Source organism: Neopsephotus bourkii, unplaced genomic scaffold (assembly GCF_033783945.1).
Source record: "Neopsephotus bourkii isolate Nb327-2 ecotype Australia unplaced genomic scaffold, CSIRO-AGI_Nbou_v1 NB_1016, whole genome shotgun sequence".
Taxonomy (NCBI): Eukaryota; Metazoa; Chordata; class Aves; order Psittaciformes; family Psittacidae; genus Neopsephotus; species Neopsephotus bourkii.
This window is the reverse complement of record NW_026901505.1, coordinates 1,644,570-1,672,546: the sequence shown is the minus strand read 5'-3', so window position 1 is coordinate 1,672,546 and position 27,977 is coordinate 1,644,570. Positions and strand designations below refer to the sequence as shown.

At 37.3% G+C, this 27,977-nt stretch overlaps 1 protein-coding gene across 3 annotated transcripts in view; it reads left to right on the top strand.

The window, feature by feature from the left end:
- Window positions 1–27,670, top strand: part of CLINT1 (clathrin interactor 1) — a 51,773-nt gene extending 24,103 nt beyond the window's left edge. Inside the window, exons 1-11 of one of the 3 annotated variants that reach the window (XM_061360163.1) lie at window positions 3,364–3,488; window positions 4,143–4,239; window positions 5,740–5,848; window positions 6,748–6,912; window positions 10,245–10,419; window positions 15,157–15,394; window positions 15,889–15,970; window positions 20,191–20,292; window positions 24,213–24,508; window positions 25,224–25,428; window positions 25,917–27,670. In XM_061360163.1, coding sequence (XP_061216147.1) covers window positions 3,397–3,488; window positions 4,143–4,239; window positions 5,740–5,848; window positions 6,748–6,912; window positions 10,245–10,419; window positions 15,157–15,394; window positions 15,889–15,970; window positions 20,191–20,292; window positions 24,213–24,508; window positions 25,224–25,428; window positions 25,917–26,278 — 1,923 coding nt within the window. In that variant the 5' untranslated portion in view covers window positions 3,364–3,396 and the 3' untranslated portion in view covers window positions 26,279–27,670. Of the gene's footprint in view, window positions 1–3,363; window positions 3,489–4,142; window positions 4,240–5,739; window positions 5,849–6,747; window positions 6,913–10,244; window positions 10,420–15,156; window positions 15,395–15,888; window positions 15,971–20,190; window positions 20,293–24,212; window positions 24,509–25,223; window positions 25,429–25,916 lie in introns of those variants that run through there. The other 2 variants (XM_061360161.1, XM_061360162.1) reach the window with 2 other exon arrangements.
- Window positions 27,671–27,977: the final 307 nt, after the last annotated feature.

Below are 27,977 nucleotides of genomic sequence, written 5' to 3'. Positions count from 1 at the left end.
CTATTTGCAATTGGTTGAATTCTTTGAAAAATGCAGGAAAAATTGTGGACAGAGTATTTTTGTGGTATTTCATCCGTGGTGCATCTGTTGAGTTTAACAATTTTTAAGAGGAAGTGTGTCTTATTACCTGCTGCAGTCAGAGATGATCAGAGCTATTACCCACTATTTCACTAGCAATGTCCATTTATTCATGTGGAGGAATTTGGTCTCAGACCTGAGCTACCTGTTCAGCATTGCTGTGAATTGTAGATGCAAACATTTAAAGCTGAGTGTTCTCTTGCAGGAAATTCAAAGCGAACATTTGCTCAGTGTCACCGTGCTGCTGTCTGAGAGATGTGACAGTGCCCTCTCTTGGCTCTTCTGAACAGTTTTGGGTTTGTTTTAAAGAAACAATACTGAAATACGTACAATAAAGAGTAAAACTCGTCTGTTGACATTAGTCTTGAGTAAGCAGACTTAAAACAAATGTAAGACACAAAAGGCAAAGAATGCAACAGTTTGTAATATTAATGTCAACCCATTTCTGTGCCATGTCTTTGTTTTGGATGAAACTTTCAAAATACCCTTCTTGTGTTTAATGCCTGGCCACGTCAAAAGCTTCTGTAAATGTGCTTGTCACAAGATGCCATTTGCACAGGGTTTCACATAATGATTTGGGGTAGATCCAAATGTGATCTCGCAGATAGCAGGGTGTTTGAAACACTGTCTCAAAGATACTTTCTGACAGCCTTGACTGCTGTATGTCCGTTTCTTTGCTGAGTGGACTGTGTCCATGTGATCCAGAACGATTCCCTGGAAGCTGCCCAGTATAAACTAATCAGAGAGCCCCCCCTGGTGTCTGAAAGTGTCCTCGGATATTAAATTTATATCAATCCCAGGAAGTCTTGGCAATCAAAGTAGTCACTTTTTCCCTTCACATCTGGACGTAAATTATTTTCTTGTTGCAGAGGTCACAGGAATCATGGGTAGGGCATGGAATGAGGGCCATAGAAAACATGGGAAAGGAAGAATAAAACTGTATTTCCACCTTCTTAGAAATGGTTATTTTTAAGTGACCTGGAATAAAGCCAAGCTATACAACAGTTGGTTGTTTTTTTCTTTCCTTGAAGTTTACATTTGTTGCTGAATTAAATGTGGCTTAAAGATACTTTGTTTTGGAACGCTTTGTGCCATTAGAGCTCATCTTGGCACTTACAAAAGAGCTTTCTCCTAGTTGTTAAGGACAATAACTTTACTGCAGGAGTGTTTTAGACACAGAGCATGCTTCTGTGCTCCTTTCTTTTGGCGTTACTTAATTTCCCTTGTTTTCCTTCCATTTCCCTTGTTTTCCTTCCGTTTCCCCCTTTCGACCCTGATGCTGCTTCAGCCATGCACTTTGAGCTCTTCCATAATGCTGGATTATTATTTTTTATAGGATAAGTTTGCATCTTTCCAAGCATATTTCCATTCTTAAATTCTTTCCTCTAAGAAATTAAGGAAGTGTTTCATTTTATGCTTTCCCCTCCCAACTCTCCATCAAGACTCTCAAACAAGCGCTTCAGGAGGGGTTAGAAAAACAAACAGAACCTTTCCATGCAACTCCCTGCCTTTCCTCAATGGGACAAGGGAACTAGTGTGCTTTAAGCTGCAAAGCCCTGAAGCCTGTAGCTTTGGAGTTGTGGGTTTTTTTTTACGTTCTATGCTTATGGGAAATAAAGATGGTATTAGTTTATGTTTGTATGGCGAAGAAAATGTCAGGAGCAGAAGCTTGAGGTGCATTTAGCAGAAATGAATTTATGAAATGTTAATTGCTGTTGTTGATAACTACTGCTGTGTTCCTACATGGCTTTTTTTACATAGATAGGTTCTGTTAGCTTGCTGATTATTTATTCAGTCATGTAGCTTACACCTTTTAGACACCAAGTTGAATAAAATCATACATCGGAATCTGACGACAGGATTCTGATGCTGAGAATTCAAGATTAAGTCCAGGAATTTTATTCTTTTTTAACAGTTACCTTCTGTGTTCCTTTTCAGACTTAAGGGGATCTTATTCTTGATTCTGCTGTTTATAGCTCTCAGTGACAAGATCTTTGCTATCCTTATGCCAAATAAAATTGAATGGGTATTGCTTGAATGCTGTGTTGTGCCAACTCCTACATGAACAGAGGGATGACTTACTAAGAATCTTTATTTTTTTCCCCCTCTTCTAGACCTTCAGGATCAGAGGAGCTTTTTAAGCAGCAAATGCCTTCTCCACATTGCGTTATAAGATAACTAGGTTGTTCTTGCAATATAATCTGTTTGACTTTATGGGATATTTTGTGTTAAGAACAGTTTTCTTACAGGATTCTTTTAACTTGTATGATATGCTTTAAACAGTTAAGTGAACTTTCAAACTTTTGTTACAGTAGGTGTAATCATATTATTTTAAATATACTACAAAGTATATAGGGAAAGCTGAGGCCTTGACTAGACTACTAGATTCTTTTACTATATTTCCTTTCAGTATTAGTAATGCTTTCATTCCTATTGAATACTATAGTGCTCCATAACTGTAGAGCTGTTTTTCAAGCATTCTCTCTATAGATGTTTTGGCCTGCTCACTCACATTAAAATATAAGGAAAATAATTGCTATCAAATATATCTGGGTGTTTTTAGGGCCACGAAGGAGCTTGTAGTTAAAGGTTACCAGTTTGAGAGATTTTTTGGAAAACATAATCACATACTATTTTAATATAACCAATATGGAAAAATTGCTTCCTTTTTGCAAGTGATGTTTTTCTGTGAGCTCTCATGGAGACCATCTGAGCTCCATATAGTATTTGCATTTCTTTAATGGTGAAGCAGAGTGCACTGCAGCTTTTCTTCTTTTGCCGTTTTCCCTTAATTAAATAAATTCAGGCTAGGAAACAGGCTTTGTAGTGAATCTCATCTCCCTTACTTCAGTCTGGTACTGATATTCTTGAGTTTCTCTTGTAGCACTCATCGTTAACAAAAAAATCTGCTTCTGATTGAGTTATAAAGCCTCTTGCAAATAACTCTACACCATACAAACCTGTAAGCAAATATTTGGGGATGCTATCTGCTTTGACTCTCGTGGTTTGGTCTGGCTTTTAATTTGACCAGAAGCCATTTTTACTGGACCGAATCCAGCTGTAATGTAATCCCTAGTTTCTCATCTGTATTCTTGAAGACTAATAGAATAGTAAAACCTTCTTAAAGACAACTTAAATGTGTTATATAGTGTCCTCAGGGTAACTTCTACACTAAAGATGTTTTCTTTTCCACCCTGTAGAGGTATCTCATTAAGTGAGATAGGCAGTAGTGTCATTATTAAGTTTTCATGTGTTTCTCAGTTTTGATGCTAATCTTCATGTGTGAATTTTTTTTCCCTTTGCAGCACCAATGTGGTTATGAATTATTCAGAAATAGAGTCTAAGGTTCGAGAAGCAACCAATGATGATCCATGGGGACCTTCAGGGCAACTCATGGGAGAGATTGCCAAGTAAGTGATAATTTGGTTCAGTGATGAAGAAAAGAAAGGTGCATTTTATACAGGAATGTGATATTTGCTGCTAAATCAACTCTGTGGTATGCTGCCTGATAATGCTGAAAAGTTGCTGTAAATCAAGTCTTACTTTCTTAATGCATAATCGTATAATATATTTAAAACTGTCAAACAAAAATGAAGTCAAAGTCTTTTTTAAGGTCTTGATTTTTATTTATGGAACTTCATAATTCTTTCAATATATCTGCCTGTTTTGCAATGCTTATTTTCAAACTGCTTTCTTGTGACTTTTCAAAATAGAGGAAAACATTCTTCCTTGAACTTTTTTTCTGTTAAAAATTAGCTTGGAAGTTGTGTGCTTGACTAGTTGCAGTGGTTATTAGAGAATTATGTTAAACATTACCTTCGTTATAAATTAGTGAAGGTTCTTTTACTGCCTCAGATTTTTAGAATTACTTATTTCTTTTGTAGTGCTGGCATGTAAAGTAGTTCTGTATGAGTAAGAAAGAGGGATAGCTTTTTCCCTTGTAATGTCATCGTGAATGGGCTTAGATCAAGCCTGCCATCTACTGTCAGCCCTGAGTCTCAACAAGCCAGGGTGCCGAACCACAGCGACTAAAATTTCTTTACTCCTTTTGTTTAATTCTTTAGGGCAACGTTTATGTATGAGCAGTTTCCAGAACTTATGAACATGCTTTGGACTCGGATGCTGAAAGACAATAAAAAGAACTGGAGGAGAGTTTATAAGGTGTGTATGTATATGAGCTGGAAATATTCAAGACTTTGTGTTGGTCTATAAAGGACATAATTCTTGTTGCTTGTATAATGTGCTGATGTAGTGTCTTGTTTAGATACTGCTGTACCACTCCACTAGCAACCTGTAATTTCTTTTCCTAACTGTTACTGAAGTCAAAAGATGTCTTTCTAATGCTGTATATAAAAGAAACAAAATTTCTGGGTTTAGAAGTGTGTCTTAAGATGCTACCTAATGAACATAATAAAGCAATTACATTTTGCTGATATTCAAGTGTTGGAGTAGCATTCACATTTTGAATCCACCCAAAGGAGTTGTTAACGGTGCTCCATGAGACGTTATTGTGCTGTAGGGAAAATATTTTGGAAGGAACTCAAGAATACCTGAAATAAAATGGAAACTAGTCTTAATTCTGTTTGAATTCATAATTCTCTGAAAATAGTAGCTTAGCTTTGAATGGACCAGATTTTCTTGCAGATCTTATAGGAGGTTTTTATGTCCTACTTGTGTTCTGGAAAAAGAAGTGAATCATTTGCATTTTTCCTGTCTTTGCTTAATTAACATCGTAGAGAAACTTTTTGCTTAAGATCATCTCATGCTGCACTTAAAGTGGTGTTCAGTGTTCACTGAATTATGCAAATATAACCTCATATTTTAGATGTGGTGTATTGGACTAGCCTATATTTTTGTTTTCCTTGATGCCAGGATTGTAACAAGACAGAATTAATCCTAAGGCATGGCTTGTGCTTTTCACAGGTGCTTGATGTTTTGTATTCATAGTAATTGTTTTCCCTGAAGTACAATATAAATTAATATTTAATGCTACCACACATAGCTACTTAATGTTATAAAGACTGCTTGGAATTGCTTATCAGGCTTGGATAGGTTGAAATATAATAATAGTTTTAGCTGATAAAGGAGATACTTTGAAGAAAGAGCATGTATTCTTTTTTCTAGATAGAAATCCTCAACATAAAATTATAATTAAAGTACTACTTAAACTTCATTTATTTTGTTGCTTGCTTAAAATTGTCCTGAAATGCAGTTTTGTATATCCATTGTATCCTGCAGAAGGCTTCTTAAATTTCTGTAGGAGTTACTTTTTGGTGAAAACCATTGGAAAACTGTGTACAAAAGAGGCAAAATAAAGTGCTTCCATTACCAGGGTTAACTTTTTCTCTTACATTGCTACTGCTGTATTTTAAAATCAGCAGTAGCTGATGAAGGTAACTACTTGTGATTTAGTCACCACAAATTAGAGTTTGACAAGTACAGTTTTGATATCCTAAAGAGCAAAAGGTGCATGTGGGGGAAGCGTGTTTTTTCTGTGTGAACCCATATAATGAGCATTTATTTAAAAGGGGAAAGTCTTATTACTTACTAATTTGGGGAGGGGGTAGGTTTGCTTTTCTATTGCAGCTTTTTTTTTTCTTTTCCTTTAAAAAAGATAGAGCTTTTGTTCATGCAATCATAAGGTGCTTTGTATTTTTATAGTCTTTGCTGCTCCTAGCTTACCTCATAAGGAATGGATCAGAGCGTGTTGTTACAAGTGCCAGAGAACACATTTATGATTTGCGATCCCTGGAAAATTACCACTTTGTAGGTGAGCAATAGAAAAATCTTATAAGCAAATTAAAACAGTAGTTGGAGTTGTCAGTCACCTGAACCAGCTTAGAAGCTTCCCCAGTCTAATTAGAATGTGACTGTTGCCAGTTGTGTGAAGAGTGCAGAATCCAAGACGTGGGACCCTAGAGTATTAATTAGTGAAGACAAGAACTTGCAGAAAAGACTGGCTAATAACAACAGAACCAACACAACATGAGTGTTCGGGTTTATATTAAAATATGCACTAGAGACTGGTCCCCTGTGGTGTCCGTAAAGGAATAGCTTTAATCATATGGGAAGAAAAGGTTAGAGCTCCAAAACACACACATCTGTTTGAAGCTTGGTTTTTTTTTAACTCCCACCAAATAATATTTACAGTGCAAAGGCAGCAAGGCCAGTGTGTGTTTTGAATGTGAAAAAGGCTGGGAAAGGAGCACGTTTAGCTTGTAGTGCATCCCAACTGAAAGCTGGGTTTTGAGAATTCAGTTGTGCAATAAGACTGAGTTTGTGCAGTTAAACTCACAAAACTGTCCTAAAAAGACTGAGGAGGAGATGTTGTATTTGGAAGGGTTAGAATTGTTCCATTGAAGAATATAATTTCTGTTTCAATCTCTTGTTAGTCTTTTAAATGTTTCATCAGCAGTGAGATGTTTCTAAATACACTGTTCAGGAAAATTCATTTATCTAAGGATGAACGTTTGTGCTGAAACAAAATATTTGGTCAGTTCCTTTTAAAGAAATGAGTAGACCTCAGTAGGCATAAGGTGTTCCTCTGACTGTTGTGTCTGTAATTCAGATTGTTCAGTATGATGTTCAGTATTACTGCCTCTGATTAATTTTTTCTTCCCCCCCCTCCCCCCCCCCATCCATCTTCTCTCTCCTGCTTTACCTATACAGATGAAAACGGCAAAGACCAGGGTATAAACATACGCCAGAAGGTAAAGGAAATGGTTGAGTTTGCTCAAGATGATGATCGACTTCGGGAAGAGAGAAAGAAAGCAAAGAAGAACAAAGACAAATACATTGGGGTTTCTTCGGACAGTGTTGGAGGGTTCAGATACAGTGAGTACTAGGCTTTCTTGGTCAAGGATTGACCATCTTTTAACTCCGCTCCTCTAGGTGCTTTTTCTTTATATTTCTTTAACTGTCAGTGTTGCTGTTACAAAAGAATTCTTGCACATTTTCCCCCACATAAAGATTTTTACAGTAATTCATTTAAATTTGTAAGTTAGTTTTTTTCTTTTTACATTAGAAACTAACTATAAACTTATACAAATGACATTAATGCATTGGCTTAGCCAAATCTTAGCTGTCTCTTTTTTATTTATAGGCAGAGTCTCCTTGTGGAATGAATGCTGCTGTAGCAAAAATAGATAAATAAGTGCCCTCGTAAGTAAGGGTTTCTTAGTCAGTCTTAAAAAGTAATGATACTTTCCACCCACTACAGCATAAGAATTGCTTCACCTACACTTTCCTGCCAACCTCCTTTAGAACCTTTTTTAATTTGTGTTAGGCCTTTTAGGGCAGTAATAGTGTTTGGGTGAAAATATATAAATTTTATATGCCCTTAAACTTTTTTGGTTTCACAAGTAATACTGTTGGGACACTTGAAAGGTATCTGGGTATCAACTGTATGGATTCTGATGTCTGTCAGATCTGACTTCAAATGGATGCACTAAGTACTTTGTAAGTGATGGAGTTTGTATTTCAGGAATTTACCAATACAGCTCTTAGTGTCCCAGTTTGTGTGTTTAAAATCTAAGTTCCTTTATTTAAAAACATTTATGCACAAAGTGAAAAGTAAAAACCAAGCCACTATCCAAATGCTGTTGTCAGGTAGCCTGATGTCCCCTTGCTTTGGAAACAAATTCACCAGTTTTGCTGAGGTGACCGGTGTGGTTCGTGTGTGCATTGAGTTCTGTTAGACTATTTGGATCTTTGGTATAGTGTGTTTGTAGGATCTTGGCCTTGGAGGATGTAATGACATCAGCTTAACTTTGGTTGGAGAGGACACAGTTTTCCCTGAAAGCCTTGGCTAGATAAAGGCACACAACCAGCACTATGTTAAGTGTTCAGCTTCCTTCTTGCTCCCCAGTCCCTGCCATAATGTATAGCAGGGATCTGAGCTTGAACTGGTTTTTATGCCTGATGTATCCCAGCATATGTCGCCCATGATCCAGCTGTCAGTCTTGAGAGGTTTAGCTGTATTTTCTTTGCCTTGAGTAAATCCTTGGCCACTTGTTAAGGGATGGGTCAGAGAGTCACAATGGCACATGGCTCTGGTTTGCTAGTCAGTGACTTCTTTGAGAGAAGGGGCTGATACAAGATCTGAGTAGTAACTGCAGGATTTAAACCTCACCTGTCTGTCTCTGGTGCTATGTATGTTTTTTACTCTTCACTGTGAGCCTTAAATTTAGATTTGCTCTCTTCTGGTTTTGACAGGTTCCTTCTTTTGTTCCTCTGTTCTCCCTTTTCCTCATATGCAGTTGTTGAAAACCTCTATCTCCATGACAGGATATGTCTAGTTTTATTATATTCTTTTAGGCTTTTGCTACCTGCTTGGAATTCTGGTGATTCTTTTCTAAGAAATACTTGTGAGTCACTGCATTTGTACTTTAAGTACGTGTCCTTCTGTTCTTTCACTGAGCTTATCTTTTGACTAGCTTTGTACAGTCATGGTCTCTCCCTGTATGCTGGGTAGAACTCTTTGTCCATATGCTCTTTAGTTACCATTCAAGTTTTTTAATTGAAAGGAATATCTCCTTTGTCTTGTATTTAGTTTTAATGGTAAAGGATTTTTAATTATCTCTTCAGTGAGTAAGGTTAAAAAAAATAATCTCTGTAGCAGCACAAAACAAACTTTTCCCAGGTCAGACTTGTCATCTAGAAGATTCTAGTTGTTTAAATCTAAAATGCTTGTATTTTCAGGGTTTTCCTTAGCTCTTTTCACCCTGAAAATACCGGGTTCTTGGGGTGTTTTTAAATTTACTTCAAGACTCCTGTTGCACAAGGAAAACTTATACTGGATTTTATGTTAAAACGCTTGAAAGCCTGGCATGAACTGAAATAAGGACACTTTATTCTCCCGCAACATTTAACAGCAGTATGTTTCTTAGCAATGTCTTCTTTTTCAGCTATAAAGATATCGCTGACTCTCACTGATTTGCAACAGGTTCTCTACTTTGTTAAAGTTTGCCTATCCTTTATGGATCTAAACAAATACCATTGGAGGCTTGCAGTTACATCTGCAGTGAGAAAATACATCCTCCTTTATGTGATAGTATTGGACAGATATAGCTCAAATTTTGCACCTTGTAGTGCTGGAATCTGTCATTTACTTTAAGTAAAAGTGGCTTAATTGAATGAACATCAAGATTACAATATAATTTGTATGTAACTTGAAATAATGAATTTTTCACCATTCTTCTTTTCTTATTCAGCTTATTATTCAGCTTAAGTAAATATATATTGGGTTGTTCTATATGCCTGTATTTTCTGATATAAGATCACAATACAAGTTAGTAATGTGTGCTTTGTTTCTGGTAGTTAAGTCTTTGTTAAAGTGTTGGTTTTTTTCTTTTAAATTGAACTTAAGTTGTCTGAGTGTGTATAAATAAACGCAGGTGAAGTCTTTTAAGCTTTATTAATGAGATTAATAAGCAAATATACTTACAAGTAGAACTTGGTCGCTAAGCTAAGATACCAGTATGGATGTCTTGAATACTTCATTTAGAGGGGGCAAAGATTTTTGATTTCTTGGTAACAGTGTTTAGTGACGATGCTCAGGGTACTCAGTGGCTGCTGAAATAGTGAGTTGCTTTATTGCCTTTTTATGTGTTTAGAAGGTTTTTTCACTCACAGAGTGTGGAGGAGAAAGAACAGAAATTTATGTGTAGCACACTTACATCTTTCCATATTTTGGTACTGCACTTCTATGTGTTCATGCATGTCAACATATAAAAAAACCCATTGATTTACTTCTGAGCACATAGCTTGGCCAAGAATGGGATATCATGTATTAAGTGCCTGTTACAGAACTGGCACATCCCGTTTCTGATAAGCTGCTTATGCAGCCAGGGTTGACTGTGCCTCTTGTGCTTCTCCAGCAGAGTCCAGCAGTATCTTGATGTGCTGTGCTGTGCAGTGCATTAAGATTGTATCGTTGTCATAAACAAAAGTCTTTGAATCTGCATTCCTGCCACTTAATGATTGGCATTACATGCTGTGCCTTGCTATAATAGTGTTGATTCAGCACTGTGGGAGCTTTCAGTTTGCTTTGAAAACTTGTAAGGTTTATGCATGTAGGTCAGGGGGGTTGGAGAGTGGTTCCAGAAAGACCACAGGCATTTTTTTCCTGTTATCTTTAATATGTCTTATCTTAATGCCTTACACAGGTGAAAGATATGATCCTGAGCCCAAGTCAAAATGGGATGAAGAATGGGATAAAAAAACAGCTTTTCCATTCAGTGATAAGTTAGGTGAGCTAAGCGACAAAATTGGAAGCACGATCGATGATACCATCCGCAAGTTCCAAAGGAAAGATAGAGAAGACTCTCCAGAAAGGTGCAGGTACTAAGTTATTTTAACATTAATTTATTCTATGCAATTGCTATTCTAAAGCTCTTCAACACTTCTAATTATTAGTGGTAATACTCTCATTCTTGTCTGTATGGAATCATGTTTGGGTTCAGTATCTGCTTTCTGGACTTCATATCCTGGCCTTGGGGAATAATGCAGCTCTGTCAGTAGTTAACTGCTCTTGGCTGTCTTCCATTACTGCCCCTAGCTTAGCTGCTGGCAAAGCAGGGGATTTGGCTAAAATTTCCTAAGCTTTTCCTTGTCTCAGCAATTCAGTGATCTTCCTTGCACCAGTGCACTGGAAGGAACTGGAACTGCTGGAAGCAAGGAACTGGAGGCTGCTACAGTTACTCTGAATGCTGAAGTGCCAAAGAGGAGAGATATGTAAAACTGCTTAGATCTGCCTTGACACAGTGCTTTTTCTTTGAGCTGATGTCAGGAATTGCAAAATGAAGGTGACTTATTTAAAACCATTTAAAAAGTCAATTTTAGTTGAACCTCCTCAAGAAACTTGTATGTTACATCCGGCCATTAATTTTCTTCAGTAAGGAAGAAAACCTGCCCTGCTTTGCCTGCAGAAAGAACTGCACATTACAGTTCAACAGGTGCATTGAATTTTACTATCAGGAGATCAAATCAATACTTAACAGAATCTGAAATTGCTGTAGAGAGAGTGCTCAGTAATTCCCTTTTGGAAAACAAATTTCAGATTTGCACTGAGATTTGATTAATATTTTTTTATAGGAGTATCTTCAGATAGCAGTTACACATGCATTTTTATGTATGTGTGTATAAAAAATACACATGCACACACACAGATGTGCATATATTACAAAATTCAAGCCATTTGGCACAGAAACAAAATATAGTGGTAGTATTTCTCAGAAAAAGAGAGTGTGGTGTCCTTGCTAGGGCATTAATAAATCATAAAACTGGTATTCTTTGCACACATCAGGGTTCCCTCTTAGAACATACTATCAATAGACTACAAAGAGAAGGGATCAGAAGAAAAGTAAACAATTTCAGTTTTAACAATGGTATATTGCTGTGTGCTTTTCTGTACTTACCTTTCAAAAGCAACTTGTCACATGACATCTGGAAAGCTCACTATCCATATTTCGTGTGGAGGATATGAAGTGGCCATTTTTTATCTTACTTCCTTTGCTTTATTTCTGAATGGCTCTTGGTCTTTTGCTCAGTAACTGTCAGGTGTGGTATTTGACTAGAAATTAATTTATGGAAGTAATAAACTCGGAATTTGAAATAAAAGGAGGAAATCTTTTTGGACATACATGAGCAAAACCAATTGGGCAGTTGCAGGCTACCCTGCTGTAAGAAGGAATCCAGCAGTATGGCTTCTCCAACATTGATTTGGCTACCAGCCTGAAATTTCCTTGTGGCTTCTTTTGGCATGGTGATTAGACAAGATGGAAGGTTTTTCTATCAGTGCTGAAATGAAGGGGTTTCTTTCTCCAGAAGGATCTAAGAAGATGGTTAGGTTATAGAATGTCTATTTATGCTTAAAAATACTGTAAATAGAAACCTCATTGATGTTGTATAAACAGAATACTGTATTTAGATGTTGAAACTGAAAGAAACATGAAATTCTAACTATCATGTGACTTAAGCTCACAACAACATAACCTTCTCTTATAAATGCATCATGGAATCCATTCATTTGTGTTTTCACACTTCAGCAGTTTCTCTAAAAAAAAAACCAAAAGAAGTTTCCAGAAATTTACTAGTTTATTTGTGGCTGCTGCTATATAATAACATTGAATTAAGTTGCCATTTTCCTTGGAGAAGTGTCTAAATGGTGATAGTTGCTCAGCTGGCAAATCTGCTGTTGTATGTTCTATTGTTTCTATCTTAATAGCTTTATAAATCATTATTACTTTAGTATCCTAAAGCCAATAAAGGTCTTGAAGCACAAAGAATAAATGACTTGCATATCTTCACAGTGGTTAACGGAATTTGGATGACACGATCTTTATCTCCAGTATACACATTAGGAGAACGTGGCCAAATTTCTAGATTTGTGACTCTGTCTTCAAAGCTTGTAGTTTGCATGGAAGAGAATAAAAGACGCTTGAAGTAACCAAGAACTTAACCTGTGCTATAGCTGGCTTGACAGTAGATTTCAGTGGACATGCAGCTCACACAACTAACTGGAGAGAAGCCTAGTCTGCTTTTTTTTCCTGGAGAAGAAAAATGTTAGTACTGCTGTGGGGCAGTTGGATTCTTTTTTTCCCTGAAATATATCCCCTTGGAAGTAAATACCAGAAACAATACCCCATGGGGTGGGAAAAATCTCAGTTTTTCTTTCACAGTGCTTGTTAGCTCTTAGGTGAATAAACCAGTTGCTGCCCTGAGTCAAGCCTTGTGTGCTGGAGTTGTGTTTTCTAAAATACCTGCAGGTATACAGAGGATCTTCTGAAACACTACACTTTTCTTCATAAGAATTCTTAAAACTGTCAGTTCTTGTTTCTCCACTATTCAGAAAGGTTGATGCAGGTAATGGAATAGAAAGGAAGCCAAGCTTTTAGTACATCTGAAAAAGGATGCAACAGCCATGTTTAAAGGCAAATTCCATGTAAAGGGTTACAGGGTCAGTAAACTGTTTTTATTGTCTTAAAGAATGTTAAAAAATACCCAACTCAAAACACAAAATGCACCCCACAAAAACCTTAAGGCAAAGCAAAAAGCGTGTATCCAGAGTTTAACTTCTGGAAGTTGCAACCACGTACTTCCTTTACAGAAGTCTTTTTAATTATTTGCTACAACGGTAGCTATAATTTTTGGTTTTAAGTTCACTCTGCAATTCTCAGGTGAAGCACTGCAATTTACTGCTGAGAGCACAGTAAACAGATTTAAAGGGAACATTAATCTGTACTTTTTTATTTTGTTAATGTGACCATGAAAGAAAAATAAAGAATGGATCTCATGAGACAGTTTGGAAGCAGTACAGGTTGTCATAGAAAATTGAGGATAGTAATATTTGTCCTGCTTTCTGGCATATATATTTAATTTCTTTTCTCAAAAGCTTTTAGACATTTATTTTGCTGTAGATCATCAAAGACTTACTTTTTTTTCATTTCTTACATTAGTGAGATTGATCTCTACCACTCCTGTAGCAATAGCCCCGTTAATTGGACTTTGATGTTTGTCAATCACTTAACCCACAGAATGTGTATATGAACTAGGCACATTCTGTAGTGGTGACAAGAGATACACTGCAGCAGGTTTTAAGGGACTGAGCCTTAGCTGTGGTTGGCATGGTCTTAGATATTTTCAACATGCATCTAAAAGGCAACATCTTCCACACTCCTCTGAGGCTTTTAGGATGGATGTACCATGTACACCATGCTAATGTGCAGATCAGTCTTCTCTGGAGCTCGTGTTAAAATCCTGATGTCACAAATGAAAATAGGGCTAGTGGTCTCTGCATTTGTGCATATAGGTAGGCTGTAGAAACCCAGAACTGGAACAGCAGGCAGCAGTTGTGCAAGTCAGGGTTGAAGGGCTTTGGAAGGATAGGGTTAAGAGATGCCATTTGAGCTCACTTGTCCATGGAAGGCTGGCTCAAGGAAATGCCAGTAGTCACTTGGCTGGCCAGCAGCTGTGATATATTTCTTTTACAAATAAAAGATTTAAAAAGGGAGTGAGCATTTATATTCACTGATGTTAATGAATTGAGCCATCCCCAGTGGCGAGTAGGTAATATGCATAGAGGAAATGACACACACAATGTATTCCAAGAAGCCCACTATTGTTAACAGAGAACAAAGGCTACCCTCCAGAGTATACTGCAGTTACTGTCATATTCCCCCTGACAAAGGGACACTCTTTCTTAAATTTTGCAGGTTTAACATTCTAATGCATTATTAAAATGTAAAAAACCTTCCACTTTCAACTATATTGTTAAGGGAATTACTATTTCAAAATACGTTTCAATAAATTTAAGCTTTCTTTAAAGCAGTTTTCACTGTTATGCACAAATCTTACCTTGATGGTAACATGACTGTTGGGGGGGGGTCAATTGGTTTGTTTGTGAAAGACTTAAAATACAAAAGCAGAAAATGTAACAGACTGAACAGATATCACTCAGTGACATCTAAAAAGTTTCCACCTGAAGCGGTGACACTTTTGTTCTTTTACATTTTAAGAATGTGTGTTCTGTGATAGAAAAAGATCAGTATCACTGCATTGCTTAACTCTGTAAGCATTCTTTTTCCACAAACATTTTTAAGAATCTGAAAGGCTGTTTCTCTGGAATGGAGTTCTTGAAATCCAAATGGTAGTACCTGTGTTTGGTTCACTGCTTTCTGTCTCTTGGTGTAAGTACAGAGCAGATCTGCCAATTTAGGTTCTTGTTGCTGAAGTGTTATATAATATGTGGAGGAGTTCCTGTCAGAAGGTAATTAAATGTTCTGGATTTAAACACTGATTTCCTATTATCCTTTGCTGTGGACTTGCAGTCAGTGTTTAACAAAATAACTTGCTTTTCTTCATCCCTTTTGTACAATAGGTGTAATGCTGTGTCATGTTAATGCATTAGGTAAGGGTAAAGTGTTTCCTTTCACAAATGTAGGAAGAAGCACTATTTTCATTATGAATCATTGCTACAAGAAACTACAGTAACCAAAAGTTTTGTGGCTTAAGCCAAATGTTTACGAAGTAACTGAGAAGTCAGTCACAAATGGTATTCTATTGCTTTTGTTTTTCTAGTGACAGTGATGAAGAAAAATCAAGACGAGGTAAATCTCCCAAAGCTGAGTTTAAAGATGAAGAGACTGTGACAACAAAACACATTCATATTACACAAGCTACGGAAACTACCATCAGACACAAACGCACAGCAAATCCTTCAAAAACAATTGACTTGGGAGCAGCCGCGCATTATACAGGAGATAAAGCAAGTCCAGAACAGAATGTTGATGCTCATACTGCACAGCCTACAGCAAAGGTGAGACCATAAGAGAGCACAATAAAACATGATTTTGGAAACAGTTTTCTTCCGACCTTTGAGACGGTTTCTAGTTTAGGGTAGAAGTTTTGTTATACAACCTTCAAAAATGTTTAGTTGGGCCTTTCAAAGGCTGTGGAACCATTTGATTATAATTAATTGTTTGATTGCTTTAAGATGCAGAATCTAGTCATTACCATGGTGTACTCTTTCCAGGAAAGCAAAAAGAAAATCTTGGCCTGAAATGTGAAGGGTTATCTGAACCTTCACACTTAACAAATTCTTCAGTTATGAGAAAAAAAACCTGAGTTACTGGCTTGTCAGTGTTTGATTTTAAGCTTAGCCACATTTCAGTGATTGTTGCCTTCAAAGATAAATCTGCCATCTCTCCAGAAAACAAAAACCAACCCCAAAGCCACAGAAAACTTTTCAGAGTCATGTAAGATGAGTGATGACATCATGAGATGAAATCTGCTGTGTTATTTCTTCTTCAGGCTTCTGTACCCTCTGGCAGCAAGTCATCCAATGACCTGCTTGATCTGTTGTTTGATGGAGCTAGCCAGCCAGTTTCAGCAGGTAGGCATGTCTTGGCTTTATTTTCGTAATGCATATTTTGAACCAATTCTGAGGATAAGCTTGTTTGATATATTGATAGAGTAGTAGGTAAATTGAGAAATGAATACTCAAAAAATTTAGAGCTGCCTAAAACCTTTCGTGGCAGGGGTAGTGTATGTGTTATTGCATGGGACCAATAAATGTTAGCAGCACAAAGATTAAGCATCAGATCAGTCTGTCAGAAACTGTCTGTGTAATAGTTATGTATAATTAACTCTAAAAGCAAATGCAATCCATTCACAATCAGACATTTCTCCTAGTACAATTCAAAGGCTAGGCAGCTGGAGATGGATGATCTTCATATAAGCTTTCATCTAAAGTATATGGCAAACTTATTTCTTTCTCTTATTTTGTCTTGGCACTTGGTTGATCCCAACCCTATACCAAAAAGACATTGCTACCTAAAAGTAAAATTACTCATTGTAAAACATGTCCCTTCACTTAGTAAACATCCAGTTAAATTTAAGTCCATTAACCTTCACAAGGACTTACACTCTCAAAATGCAGGTTTGGTAAAGGAGTTCAGGGGTTTGGTGGTTTGCTTTTCAAAACCTATAACTTTAAAGTGCTTTATTGTGCTTACCGGTTCTCTGTATTGACAGATTTTATTGTGGCTAGCATAGCTTAGAAAAGGATTTCCATGCACTTGTGGTCTGGTGGCACAGTTGGGAGAGAATTTTTATTTAAAGATCACACTGAAAAGCAAATAAAATACGAACATGTGCATTTTTATAGATAGAAATGTTTCATGTAACTTCATTACAGTTAAGCAACTTGGATCATAGTCACATTGTTTGTAGAAGCATATGCATGTATCTTGGGAATGAGAGATACTCAGCCTCATTTTCTATTTTAAAGATAATATGCAGTCACAGAGGCTGTGCCAAAAAAATCACAATCCAGAATGGCTGGAGGCCTTGTGTGGCAGGGTAGCTGTGTTCATGTGTATGCAAAGACTACTCTTACTTCTGTCTGAAGTTACGCTGCTTCTGGGGGTATTGTAGGGGAGCTCCTGTAGTGTATCACACTAGGTATTTTTATTATAATGTATTTAAAAAAAAAGCCAGTATTATGAGTAGTGTATGACACAGTTCCTTTCATCACTAGGCTACCGAAATGCTACCGTTGGATGGGTGGGAAATTGTCATGGTAATTCAGTATCAGGAACCTGTCTTAATATTTTCTTTCTTATTTCTGGTAGAACTTAAGAACTTTATTCGCTCTTTTTTTTTTTTTTTTTTTTTTTTTTTTTTAAATAGATACATTTTATATATCTGGTCTGAAATATGTGTTCATTCCTAATGGTTAAGAAATAAGTCGTTTCATGCATCTGTGCTTTTATGCACAAATCCCCTCATATTTAAGGAACAACTTACTTTGCATTTGTATCTATTTTATCAGCTTTATATACAAAGGTGTTCATTTATGCTGGAGTTACTACAGTGCTATGGAATCTTAAGATCCTGGATCAGAACCACTACCCCAAATCACTACTGAAACTTATATCTAATTCATGCAGGATAATATACTGGAGCCTTTTTTGTTTATTTATATATATGTTTATGTTTTTATTTTTATGTATATAAATTAAATCACATTAAGAATAGATGTTTCCACTTCAAAGTGAACCTTCCTATATTTCAAACAAAACTGTGGCAGCTTCCATATTATAGTGTATTTGAATCTTTCGTCAGTTGGTTCTTTGGTGTAGGAAGCCTTTTTTTTCTTTTTGCCTTTTTTCTTCTCTTTCCAAAGCAGCATTTGGAAATGGTATTGAGAAGAGGCATATTACCAGCTGGTCCTGCTAAATAACCTCTTTGCTGACCTGGGAAGGCAGATGGAAAGGGTTCATTTGTAGTGACAGATCTCGCATGGGAATCTTTGAGGATAGCTCATGTTGAGAAGATTAGCACTGTCCTTCACATGCAGGTCACTTGTTATGACCACTGTTCCTTGCAGCACAGGGTGTGGGAACATTCCCAGTGTCAGACAAGACACAGGGAAAGGGTCAAATGCAGCCTTTGATCTATCCTGTGAAGGAACTGGCAGGGAAGTCATGTGTATTCAGGGAACTCTGAATGTGCTTATCTATGTATTTTCAGGTGCAGAGATGTGGAAGGAGGTTGGTGAGGCTTTGGGGGCAGAGTGTTAACGTATTACTAAAGCAGCACAATTTGTACATGAGAGGGATGATTGGTTGCCATAAAGGAACAATCTGGAGATGTAGAATCTGTGGTTAGACCTTCTGGAAGTAACGTTTTGGTGTTAGGAGATGAGGTTCTTTAATCTTAGCTGGCGATACCTTTCTTTATAGAGTTACAGCATTCAGCTTAAGCTCTGTTACCTCTCTCTGGAATTTGGCATCATTTGGAAACAGGCAGTAGAGGAGCAGAAGAGGTTGATTTGACTGAAAATGTTAAGGGGTTATTTTGGGATTGAACCTAGTTCATTTTTAAAGTTAAATTAATCCCTAGATACTTTGTCAGATGGCCCAGGATAACAGGCGCATACAAGAGCGTTGATTTATTTTTTTTCTGAGGATATGGTTGAGAGTATGCTGTCTGTGACATTCATTCTGTACAGAAACTCTCAAACCATTAACCTGTTCTGAACTCTGTAAGTGCACGTGTTGAAAAAAGAAGAGTTGAAAATGTTCATTGCAGTAGGCAGAGTAAACATGATCAGAACAGGTTTTTGGCTTGATGTTTCACAGGCTTGTGTTAGCCTTTTCAGTCTCAGGTTGCAGTCAGTATAAAACTTGTATATAAATATATGTAAGATGCTTATTAGATCACTTCAGAATTTGTCTTGAAGAAATTTCTTCACTTTGTGTGAAATCTTCTCCCTCTTGAAAAAGTTGTAAAAGGTTTTCAGTAGTGCTGTGTTTCTGAAAATTCAAAGAGACCATCCTTGCATTCCCATCTCATGTCTTATATCATATGCTACACGCTCAGCAAGAAAAGACATTTCCCCTTGGATATGAACAGTTGCCTTCCTGGCAATGTCTACAGTAAAATAACATTAAAAAGAAATACAAGTACACATGTATTAGAAAGTGAATGGTTCCTTTTATTACTGCTAGCCATTTATTAAAAAGGAGATGGTTCTAGTTTAATTAACCCAGTTGAGAGTAGCAGATGGGGCAGAATGTCTTGCAGCAATAAGACAATTCAGAAATGGCACCAGATGTTGGAAGATGTCCCTGGTGGTGTTTGAGTGCAGCACAGATGTTCCAGTCCCACCTGGCTAGTTTCTAAGCACTGCAGGCTAAGCAGCTGTGATGTAACCTATATAATGTACGCATAACACTAAAAGCAAAATAATTGAACTGCTGCAGCTTCTTCTAAGGGTGGGACTGCTTGGAGGTGAAATCTTTGAGGACAAACTATTAAGGTCAACTTCTCTTTGCTCTCTCAGATCAGTGGAATACCTGCTTAAAAGCAATATCGACAATAATGGGATTTTTTTTTTGTAAACTGGTTTTTAGTGTTTTTTTTATTAATAGCAGCTTTACAGTATGGTTCTTAGATCTTTCTTCTGGTTTTATACCTTAGCTATATTTTTTTTGTGAAAAATTGTTACTCTGCTGTATTCAGAAGTTAATAATTTATATGCCGCATACAAACGTCTGGTAGGAAAACTTAATGTTCCTGCTGCAGAAAGGAAGCAAACTTATAAAAAAATGAACACAAGTGCTAGCTCTGTCCTTGAAATCCCAACTCAAGACCACTGCAGAATCATTCATGCTTTAAGTAACACAAAAACTAAATATAAGGCAACACATAATTTTTTACAGTAAGCATAATAAATTAACTTTTCTACAATAAGAACATTTGATTTGTATTGTATTATGCTTCCAAAGTCATAATTCTACAAACTGCCAAACTAGTAGCATCCCTCACTAGTTAAAAACCTGTTCATCTCTCTAAATCTATTTTTAGAGATAGCAAAAACTCGTGTATTTTAGTTCTTCCTTATGAAAGCAAAATGGCAGGATCTGCAAGGCAGTTGGAAATAATCCAGTTTATTGTTGTATAAATATAGTATGGGGATGAACAGGAAAACCAGCACTGACTTACAGAGCAGAATCAATAAATCCATTGTGCCAAATACACAACAGCTTTTCTTCATAAATCCCACACAAAGTTGTTGCAATGGGTCTTTGCACAATCCTGTAACAGCATTTGGCTTCCTTCTGTTTCTGGGTGGATCAACTGACCCATTTGGGGGATTTGCTGATTTTAGTTCAGCTGCTGCTTCAGCAAGTTTCCCATCGTCGCAAGGTAGGTTTAATTTACAGATTGAATTACGGTTTTAGGGCAGAAAGAGACAAAGAGATGCCACATGGTATTATTGAAAGTCACTTTACTTTTCAGAGCAAACTGTGTTTATGTAACTGGACCACAAGTGCTATATTGAGTAAGGAAGATACCTACTGTTTGCACAGCACGAGGCATATTGGACCTAAAACCTTTCGTTAACTGCATTTCAGAAAATGTTAGTAGGAGTTACAAATATATCCCTGTTCATTTAATAATATAAGTATGTAATAAGACTTGAAACATATCTCCAAGTCTAATTTTGAAATACACTGAAAGGTGATGTACCTTCTGGAGTGGGAAAGTAGAACCTGAAACGAACCAAGTGTAGGTCTAAATCCTGTCTTAAGAAAGAGCCTAGCACATCCCACTCTGAGCTGTGGGGAAGGAGCTGGATTAATTGGAGTTACACAGTAATGAAAGCTTCAAGAGGATGGTATTTGTGTTTCAAAAATGATTGGAAAATTGTCTGTAGAGATTGGACCAATCACATTATTAATGCTCAGTCTTCCCACTGTTATCTGCAAGATTATTCAACTTTTATCTGCAATAAAAAGCAGCCATTTTCTAATACTTCAACTAAGGGGTTACAAGTCTTTCAGACACAGGTAGGTATTATATAAAAAAAAGGTAGCTGGTCTGGTGGGATAAAAAGACTTTGGTGGGATAAAGATTTACGTGAAGTGCTTAATAGTGTGGTTTGCTTGCTTGCCATAATTCCGTGAACTGAAAAGTTCTCACAAGGATTTTGTGCTGTTGTCTGTATAGTTTCCAGACATATGCAGAGGGTCCATTGCTTTGAATTTTGATGGTATGGGCAGGACAGTAAATTTAAAGGATAAGTTGAACAAAACAAAAGCTGGTCTCGTGTTCAATGGAATATAGCAGCCTACTCATGGAAGAAAAATACAAATCTTTAAAGATGTTCTTAGTTCCCACATGTCATTGTTTAGAGGTACACAATTATGTTGGCCATGTGAGATGGCATAATCAGGGGAGCCTGAGACAGGCAATTTCCAAAGCTTCCAATGATGTCTGGGTTTCTCTTGGAAACCTTGGTATTTTGGAGGGGAATTTAGTTGAGTTACGCCTTCTGTATGCAGTACAACCTCACTGATGGCTTTTGAAGTTGCATATATGCATTTGTGGAACGAAGCTGACCAACACTTTATTTCAGGTTGGCTAAATAAGAATATGAAAGTCTTTTTCCCCTTTAGGAGAAGCCTGTTAGATAAAGGATATCTAGGTCTTAAGTCAGGCATGAAGAAGTTCCTGCCAATCACAAAAGCAAGATTTTCACAATGCTTGTTGGAACAGCACTCGGTTTTGGCCTTGCCTGGCTGCATGGCATGCAGTTTAGAGCTGTTGAGTGTCCATACAGTTGGTTCAGTGCATGCACAGCCATTTTGCCTGTAAACAGACAAGCTATTCCATAGGCATGGCCACCATCTGAAACATGTTTCCCTTAAAATTGGACTTGGGGGGGAAAAAAATATTACTGGGAAGGCACTTAAAGCAATCATCTTCCTTTTGGTGGACTGTTTGAGGGAGCCTGCAGTGCTACCCAAAACAAGACAGTGCTGCAAGAAACATGGGGTAAAGGGCTGGCTGGCTGGCTGTCTCTTGTGAAGTTAATTAGGGCAGTACTGGTATTTCGCTGGGGGTTCTCAGCCAGGGTTTAGAATTAAGTCCAAAATAAGAAAAGAATAGCAAATAAGTTGATCAGCAAATCTCCCTGTGTGCCAGCTTTTAGTCAGAATGCGTATGTTTCTTCTGTTGCTTTGCTGTGTTGGGAAAGCTGCACTAGGCACGGATTAGTTAGTACACCTTTAATTTGCTTGGCAGGAAAAAACTGCTCTGATTTTTCTACAGGCTTTCCTAGTCAAAACCAAGTTGTTTTCCAAACACAAAGCCGCCTACTATGCAAATAATTTCTGTGTTAATACAATCTAAATTGATACAATCCTTTATCTGCATTAACATGATTAATCTATTCCAATCACCGTTATGCAAGGGACAAGGAGTCTTGTGAAATGATTAATCATTCCTGAACAGCGTAAGCCCCTCTAGAAATCTTTTCTTTCTTGATTAATCATCTTTGAAGTTCTACTGAAGGGGCAAAACCTCATCCCTTTTACCCCCAGTTCCTTTATTGGTGCTCTGTGCACAGGTCTGAACACAGAAGGAGCACACTCAGCATTTACTTATCTATCAGGAATATTTAAAGTAGGTTTTAATTTTTAATATGTAATACTAATTGAAACATTCTAATATAGCCCCTCTTTGTGAGAGAGATCAAAGCAAATGTTCTAGTAGGGCCCTAAGCTAATGAATATTAGTCCACTTCATGCACTGAAGTTGTTGGCAGTACTTGGATTCTCCGAACAGATTTACTCTCCTACTGTTCTTTAAATTCTAATGTATTGGTAAAGATAAAGATGACTAAAGCTTGAAGGTGAATTTTGATGAATACATGGAGTGTGAAAGACTGCTGCAGTTACCTTCTGAGGGGTTAGAATACATTTGTAGAAAATTGCTGTGGATGGCCCTTAAAGAACTAGCATTGTATAGGTTAGGAGGCAGTAACTGACACTAGATTCATCTGCCCCTGCTTTCCATTTGCGTCTTCATTAGCTTATAGAAAGAAATTCAAGGGTGATTTAGCTGTTCATTAGAACTCAAAGTTCATTTCATATAGCAATGATGTTACTTTGAAGTAACGTCTGAAGCTGAAGTACTAAAAGCATACTGGTGAGATAGTAAAAAACCTGACCTGTACAATGGCCCAAACTTGGAACGTGGTTCACTGTGTAGCAATGAGAGCTGTGTAAATGGCGTTTCTTTATTTTTAGCATCTCCTGTATATGTTTTTGTAAGCTTTTCTTCCCCTATCACAGTAGCCCTTTTCTTGTTAATAGAAAAACATGTGGTTTTAAGGGAGGTAGCATCTCCTCCCATTTGTCTCAAAGGGTATGACATGTTCTCAGTTCACTGGTTTGTGTCTCTGGACATCTGTGGTCCTGAAATAGGTATCCTTGGAGTTGTCTACAAACAGCTTATACTGTTAGGCTCTTTGCAGTAAGATACAGAGGGAGCTGTAAATTGCTGTGTTTTGATTTAAATACTTGTCCTGGTATATTGAAATGAAACAAAGCTTAAGTGATGACCTAAGAGTTCAGCAAAGCTTCTGCTGAAAGAATTGCTGGATACAAGATTGCATTTCTGCTTCAAGCCAAGGCATTTAGTCCATGAATCAAATTTAGAAAACTTAATATGTTTTACATGAGCACTTCATGGGATGGGAAGAAATTATTCCTTATCACTTCAAATAAGAATTTCCTGGCAATCTGCTCTCAAAGTTCTGGGATTTATTCCCCTCAGCATTGTTTTATACAAAGTACTAATTGTATACATCAAAGTTTGAAGTAGCTGTCTTTGCTTTATCATGAAGGAATTTGCTTTATCAAGTGGCTCATTCCTGATAACTGTACTCTCAGAAAATAAATATCATCAAATTCTAGGCATTGTTTTGACTAGAGCCTCCAATCTGCCCCTAAGTTAGCTTTCAGTTGTATTTCAGCTAAAGAAAACTTGTCCCTGCTTGTTTCGCATCCACAGGTGACATGTTACCAAACATCATTCTACTTTCTGTGCATGGGTGTTTCATATTTCCTTTGCTACCTTGTTAAAAGTGTTGGAATATTCATGAGAAGGAATGATGTCCAGATGGAGGTTCTACCTGCAGATGTTAATGTGGACGGACACAGATCGACTCTCATTTGTTTCAGTTCATGGAATATGGCATTTGCTCAGTTCCTTTCTTGAAGTCTGTTGCCTGCCTTCTCTCTGTCTTCCTTCCTCTCACACTGTGGCCTTTCCTTCAGGTACGGCAACAAGTGGAAATGGAGACTTTGGTGACTGGAGTGCCTTCAACCAAGCTTCTCCTTGTCCCAGTGCTTCATCTGGAGAGCTCTTCAGCAGCACAGCACAGCAACCAGCTATAGAGCTCTTCGGTAGCCCACAGACAGCTTCAAGCCAGTCTCCAAATGCTTCAAATTCTACTGATCTTTTTGATTTGATGGGCCCCCCTCAGACAACCATGAAGCCTTCTCAGAGTATTAATTTCTGTATGATGACCTCCAATGCTGTAGGTATCAGTTTACCCATGTCAAGGTCACAGGTATGCTGCTATTTGTATGGTTTGCTAATGACCTTCCTCAGTTAATCTTATCCCTTCTCCTTAATCACAATATTTAAAATGAATCCGTTCCACTCCTGGAACCCATACCTAGTGGCTTGGATGTTGTGGTCTTCGTTTTGTAAGAAAGATTTGCCCAAAAATGTTTGAGCAGCCTCCTAAAAAGAAAAGGTTTCAGACATTATTGAAAAGCCTATTTTAAGCTAGTCTTCTCTGAAGGGGTCTTCATTGCTCTATGAAGTGTTGCTGCTTTGCTGGGAAAGACTAGGCTCATATTTTAAACCTTAAAGCCGTCCTCCACAGATGTTACAGGTTTCCAGTCTCAAGTAGGTAGAAGGGAGGACTGGTCTGTTCTCCAAAACACAGAAGCGCCTGCTTCAGTGGAGAGTATTTCCTGGAAACCATAACTGGTCAGTTTGGTGTTAGGAGGAAAAAAGTCAATATGTCTGAGTTCAGAACTTGACTGCAGGTGATCACTGTCATTCCACATACTGATATGGGAGCTTAATGCTAGCTTAGAAGATACTCTGCTCTGACGGCATAACAGCACATGGAAAAATACTGCTTTGGAAGAGCTTGATTTCATGGCTAAAAATTTCATTGGCTTTTTATTGTCTTATTGTTATTACTTGTTGTTTAGTTCTGATTCCTGTTGGTAAGTTACTTCAAGCAGATCCCAAAAACTTTTCTTTCCTAGCCTCTGCAAAGTGTGCACACTATGATGCCGAAGCCTAACACTCTTTATAATGCAAGCACAGAGATGGTCCAGAAGAATGCAAGCAAAACTCTACCCTCAACTTGGTCAGATCCCAGTGTAAATATCAGTTTGGACAATTTAGTACCTGGGATGCAGCCTTCCAAACCCCAGCAGCCATCACTTAATACCATGATGCAGCAACAAAGTAAGTGATTATTGCACTGTTTTGCATGCACTCTGAGTCCTGTATGTGTTTAGCAGGTTGTCCTTGAGATGGGGTGTTCTGACAATTACTGTTTTCCTACATTTAGTCATAATTGTTTCTTAAACCGTTGCAATGGTTCTAACACACATGGTATTTTCTAAATGGAGACTGATACACTAGGAAGCTGTTACCTGTGCATGTTTCTACTATAGAGTTTGTACCATTGCTGCATCTTGATTTCAGGATTCCTGATCTCTAGAATATGCATAGTAGTGTGTATTGTTATAAAATGCTACTTAAAACTCTCACAAAACTTATCTGAGTCTTCACACAGGAAGTAGACAAACAAGTGAAGTAGCCACATTTCACAGTTTTGACCGTCATAATCTTTCTTCACAGCAATTACCACATAAGTTACTTAAAATACATGAGCACCTTCAGCATCAGATTCTGGGTAATGATTTTTGCATTTGTTCTCTTCTTTGCAGATACACAACAACCTATGAATGTCATGACTCAAAACTTCGCAGCTGTGAACCTCAGTTCTCCACAGAGCATGACGCCTGTTCGACCCCAGACAAGCCCATTGATGGGAGGGCCCATTCCTGTGGGAATGGGAATGCCCAGTGTGATGTCAGGTACGATGGGAATGACCTCCATGGGACCCACGCCTATGATGAACCAGGGAATGATGGGAATGAACATGAACATGGGAGTGCTAGCTACAGGAATGGGTTTGACGGGCACAATAGGAATGGGAATACCCAATATTGCTATGACCTCTCTGACTCCTGGGACTGTACAACCCAAGCAAGATGCCTTTGCAAATTTTGCCAATTTTAGCAAATAAAGATTGTAAAATAAATCAAATGAAAGAAAATTAATACATGGGCAGATGGAATGAAGGATTTTTAGCTGCACAAATATAGCTGGGGAAGGGAAAACACTGATCAATACTGCTTTTTTTTTTTTTCTTTTATCAGTTAAAGTGTCTACATAAAGAACCAAAAGCTATTTTCTAAGTGTTCAATAACTAGTGTTCAAATTCTGGAGAGGTGAAAGGTTCTTCTAAGGAACGTGTTAGATGATTTTGCAAACTAATTTCTATTGAGACCATCAAAAAACCTTCCTACGTGGAAGAACCAATTTTAACTTTGAGGCTTGATGGAAGGCTGGAAATGGGGTTTGGGTAAAAATGTTTGAATCTAATTTTATACCTTTCTTTTTTCTTGAAGAGCTTGGCTTTCTTTCCCCCCTCTCCCTGATTGCTTTGTCATAATTGGATCATTCCATTTACTATCACAGAGTCCACAATTGAAGTCACTCAAGTACTATGATCACTTTTTTATAAGAATATATATTTTTGTCCAAAAAAATGGCTTACATATGTGATTATGGCTAATTCAAAGGGACCTGGAATGTATATATACTTTTGCTAATATTCCAGCCACACTGCTATGATACCCAAATTTTTATTGTAAAAATCCTCTCTCAGCAATTTGGTGATCGAGATTTTTGGGGTCTTAACATGCTTCTAATGTTATAACTGATATCCAGTGCAAGTGTGGGAAAAGCTTTATCCAAGATCTGTTGGAAGGTTTCCTTTCAGAAAATGCACTTTCTTGCAGTTCTTTTACAGTGGCACTTAGCATCCTTTGTACCACCAGTATCCTTGTGGAGCCACTGGCGTAGGGCATCAGCAGCAGTCAAAAGGCAAACAAATACTTTATTTTGCATAATGACAAAACCAATAAAGGTGAATTACACTTCAGTTATGTAATTCTATAAACCTCCTAACCCAAAAGCATTGGATCTTGGCTTTTATACAACAAATACTGCACAGATTCTTTTGTGTAAATATGGCATTAGCAGCTGTGGAATCCAATAGAGGAGTAAAAAATATATATATTAATAAAGGAAACCTGTAGCAGTCAAAAGATTTTACTGATTTACTGAAAACAAAAGAATGAATTAAGGTTTTGGGGGTTTTTTGTTTTTCCTTCTGTAATTCTGCATTTAAGTTCACATGAATCATGATTCTAGAATCCGGAATACAAAGACATCATTATATTCACAAGCCAGGAACATTGTTAAGAATAAGCACTATACTATAGGTATGAAATTTATTGCCTCCCTTTTCTTATGTTGGATTTCTTTTTTATTATTAAATTGATAAAACTTTGTTTCCATTGTATTCATAATGTTCTGTTATACATAACATTAAAAAGTTCATTAAAATCAATGTTGGGCTGCTTTTCCTTTCATTCCATTTGACGTTTATGAGAGCATTTGGGGAAAAAAAAATAATTATAATTTGGGCAAAGTAATTTTTATAAATAATTTAAAATTGTTTAATGACTTCTTATCTGAAGCCTTTCCTATCTGCCTCTACTGTTAGGAATTAAAAATGAAGCAGGCAAGATATCCTGACCTGCTCCAGCCTTGCTAATGCTCCATCTACAACATTTCTAATTAGGCAGAAATTCATGTACTTCAGCTAAGTGGTAATGAAAAGTGATTCATTTGCTGAATAAGAGATGAGAGTGAGT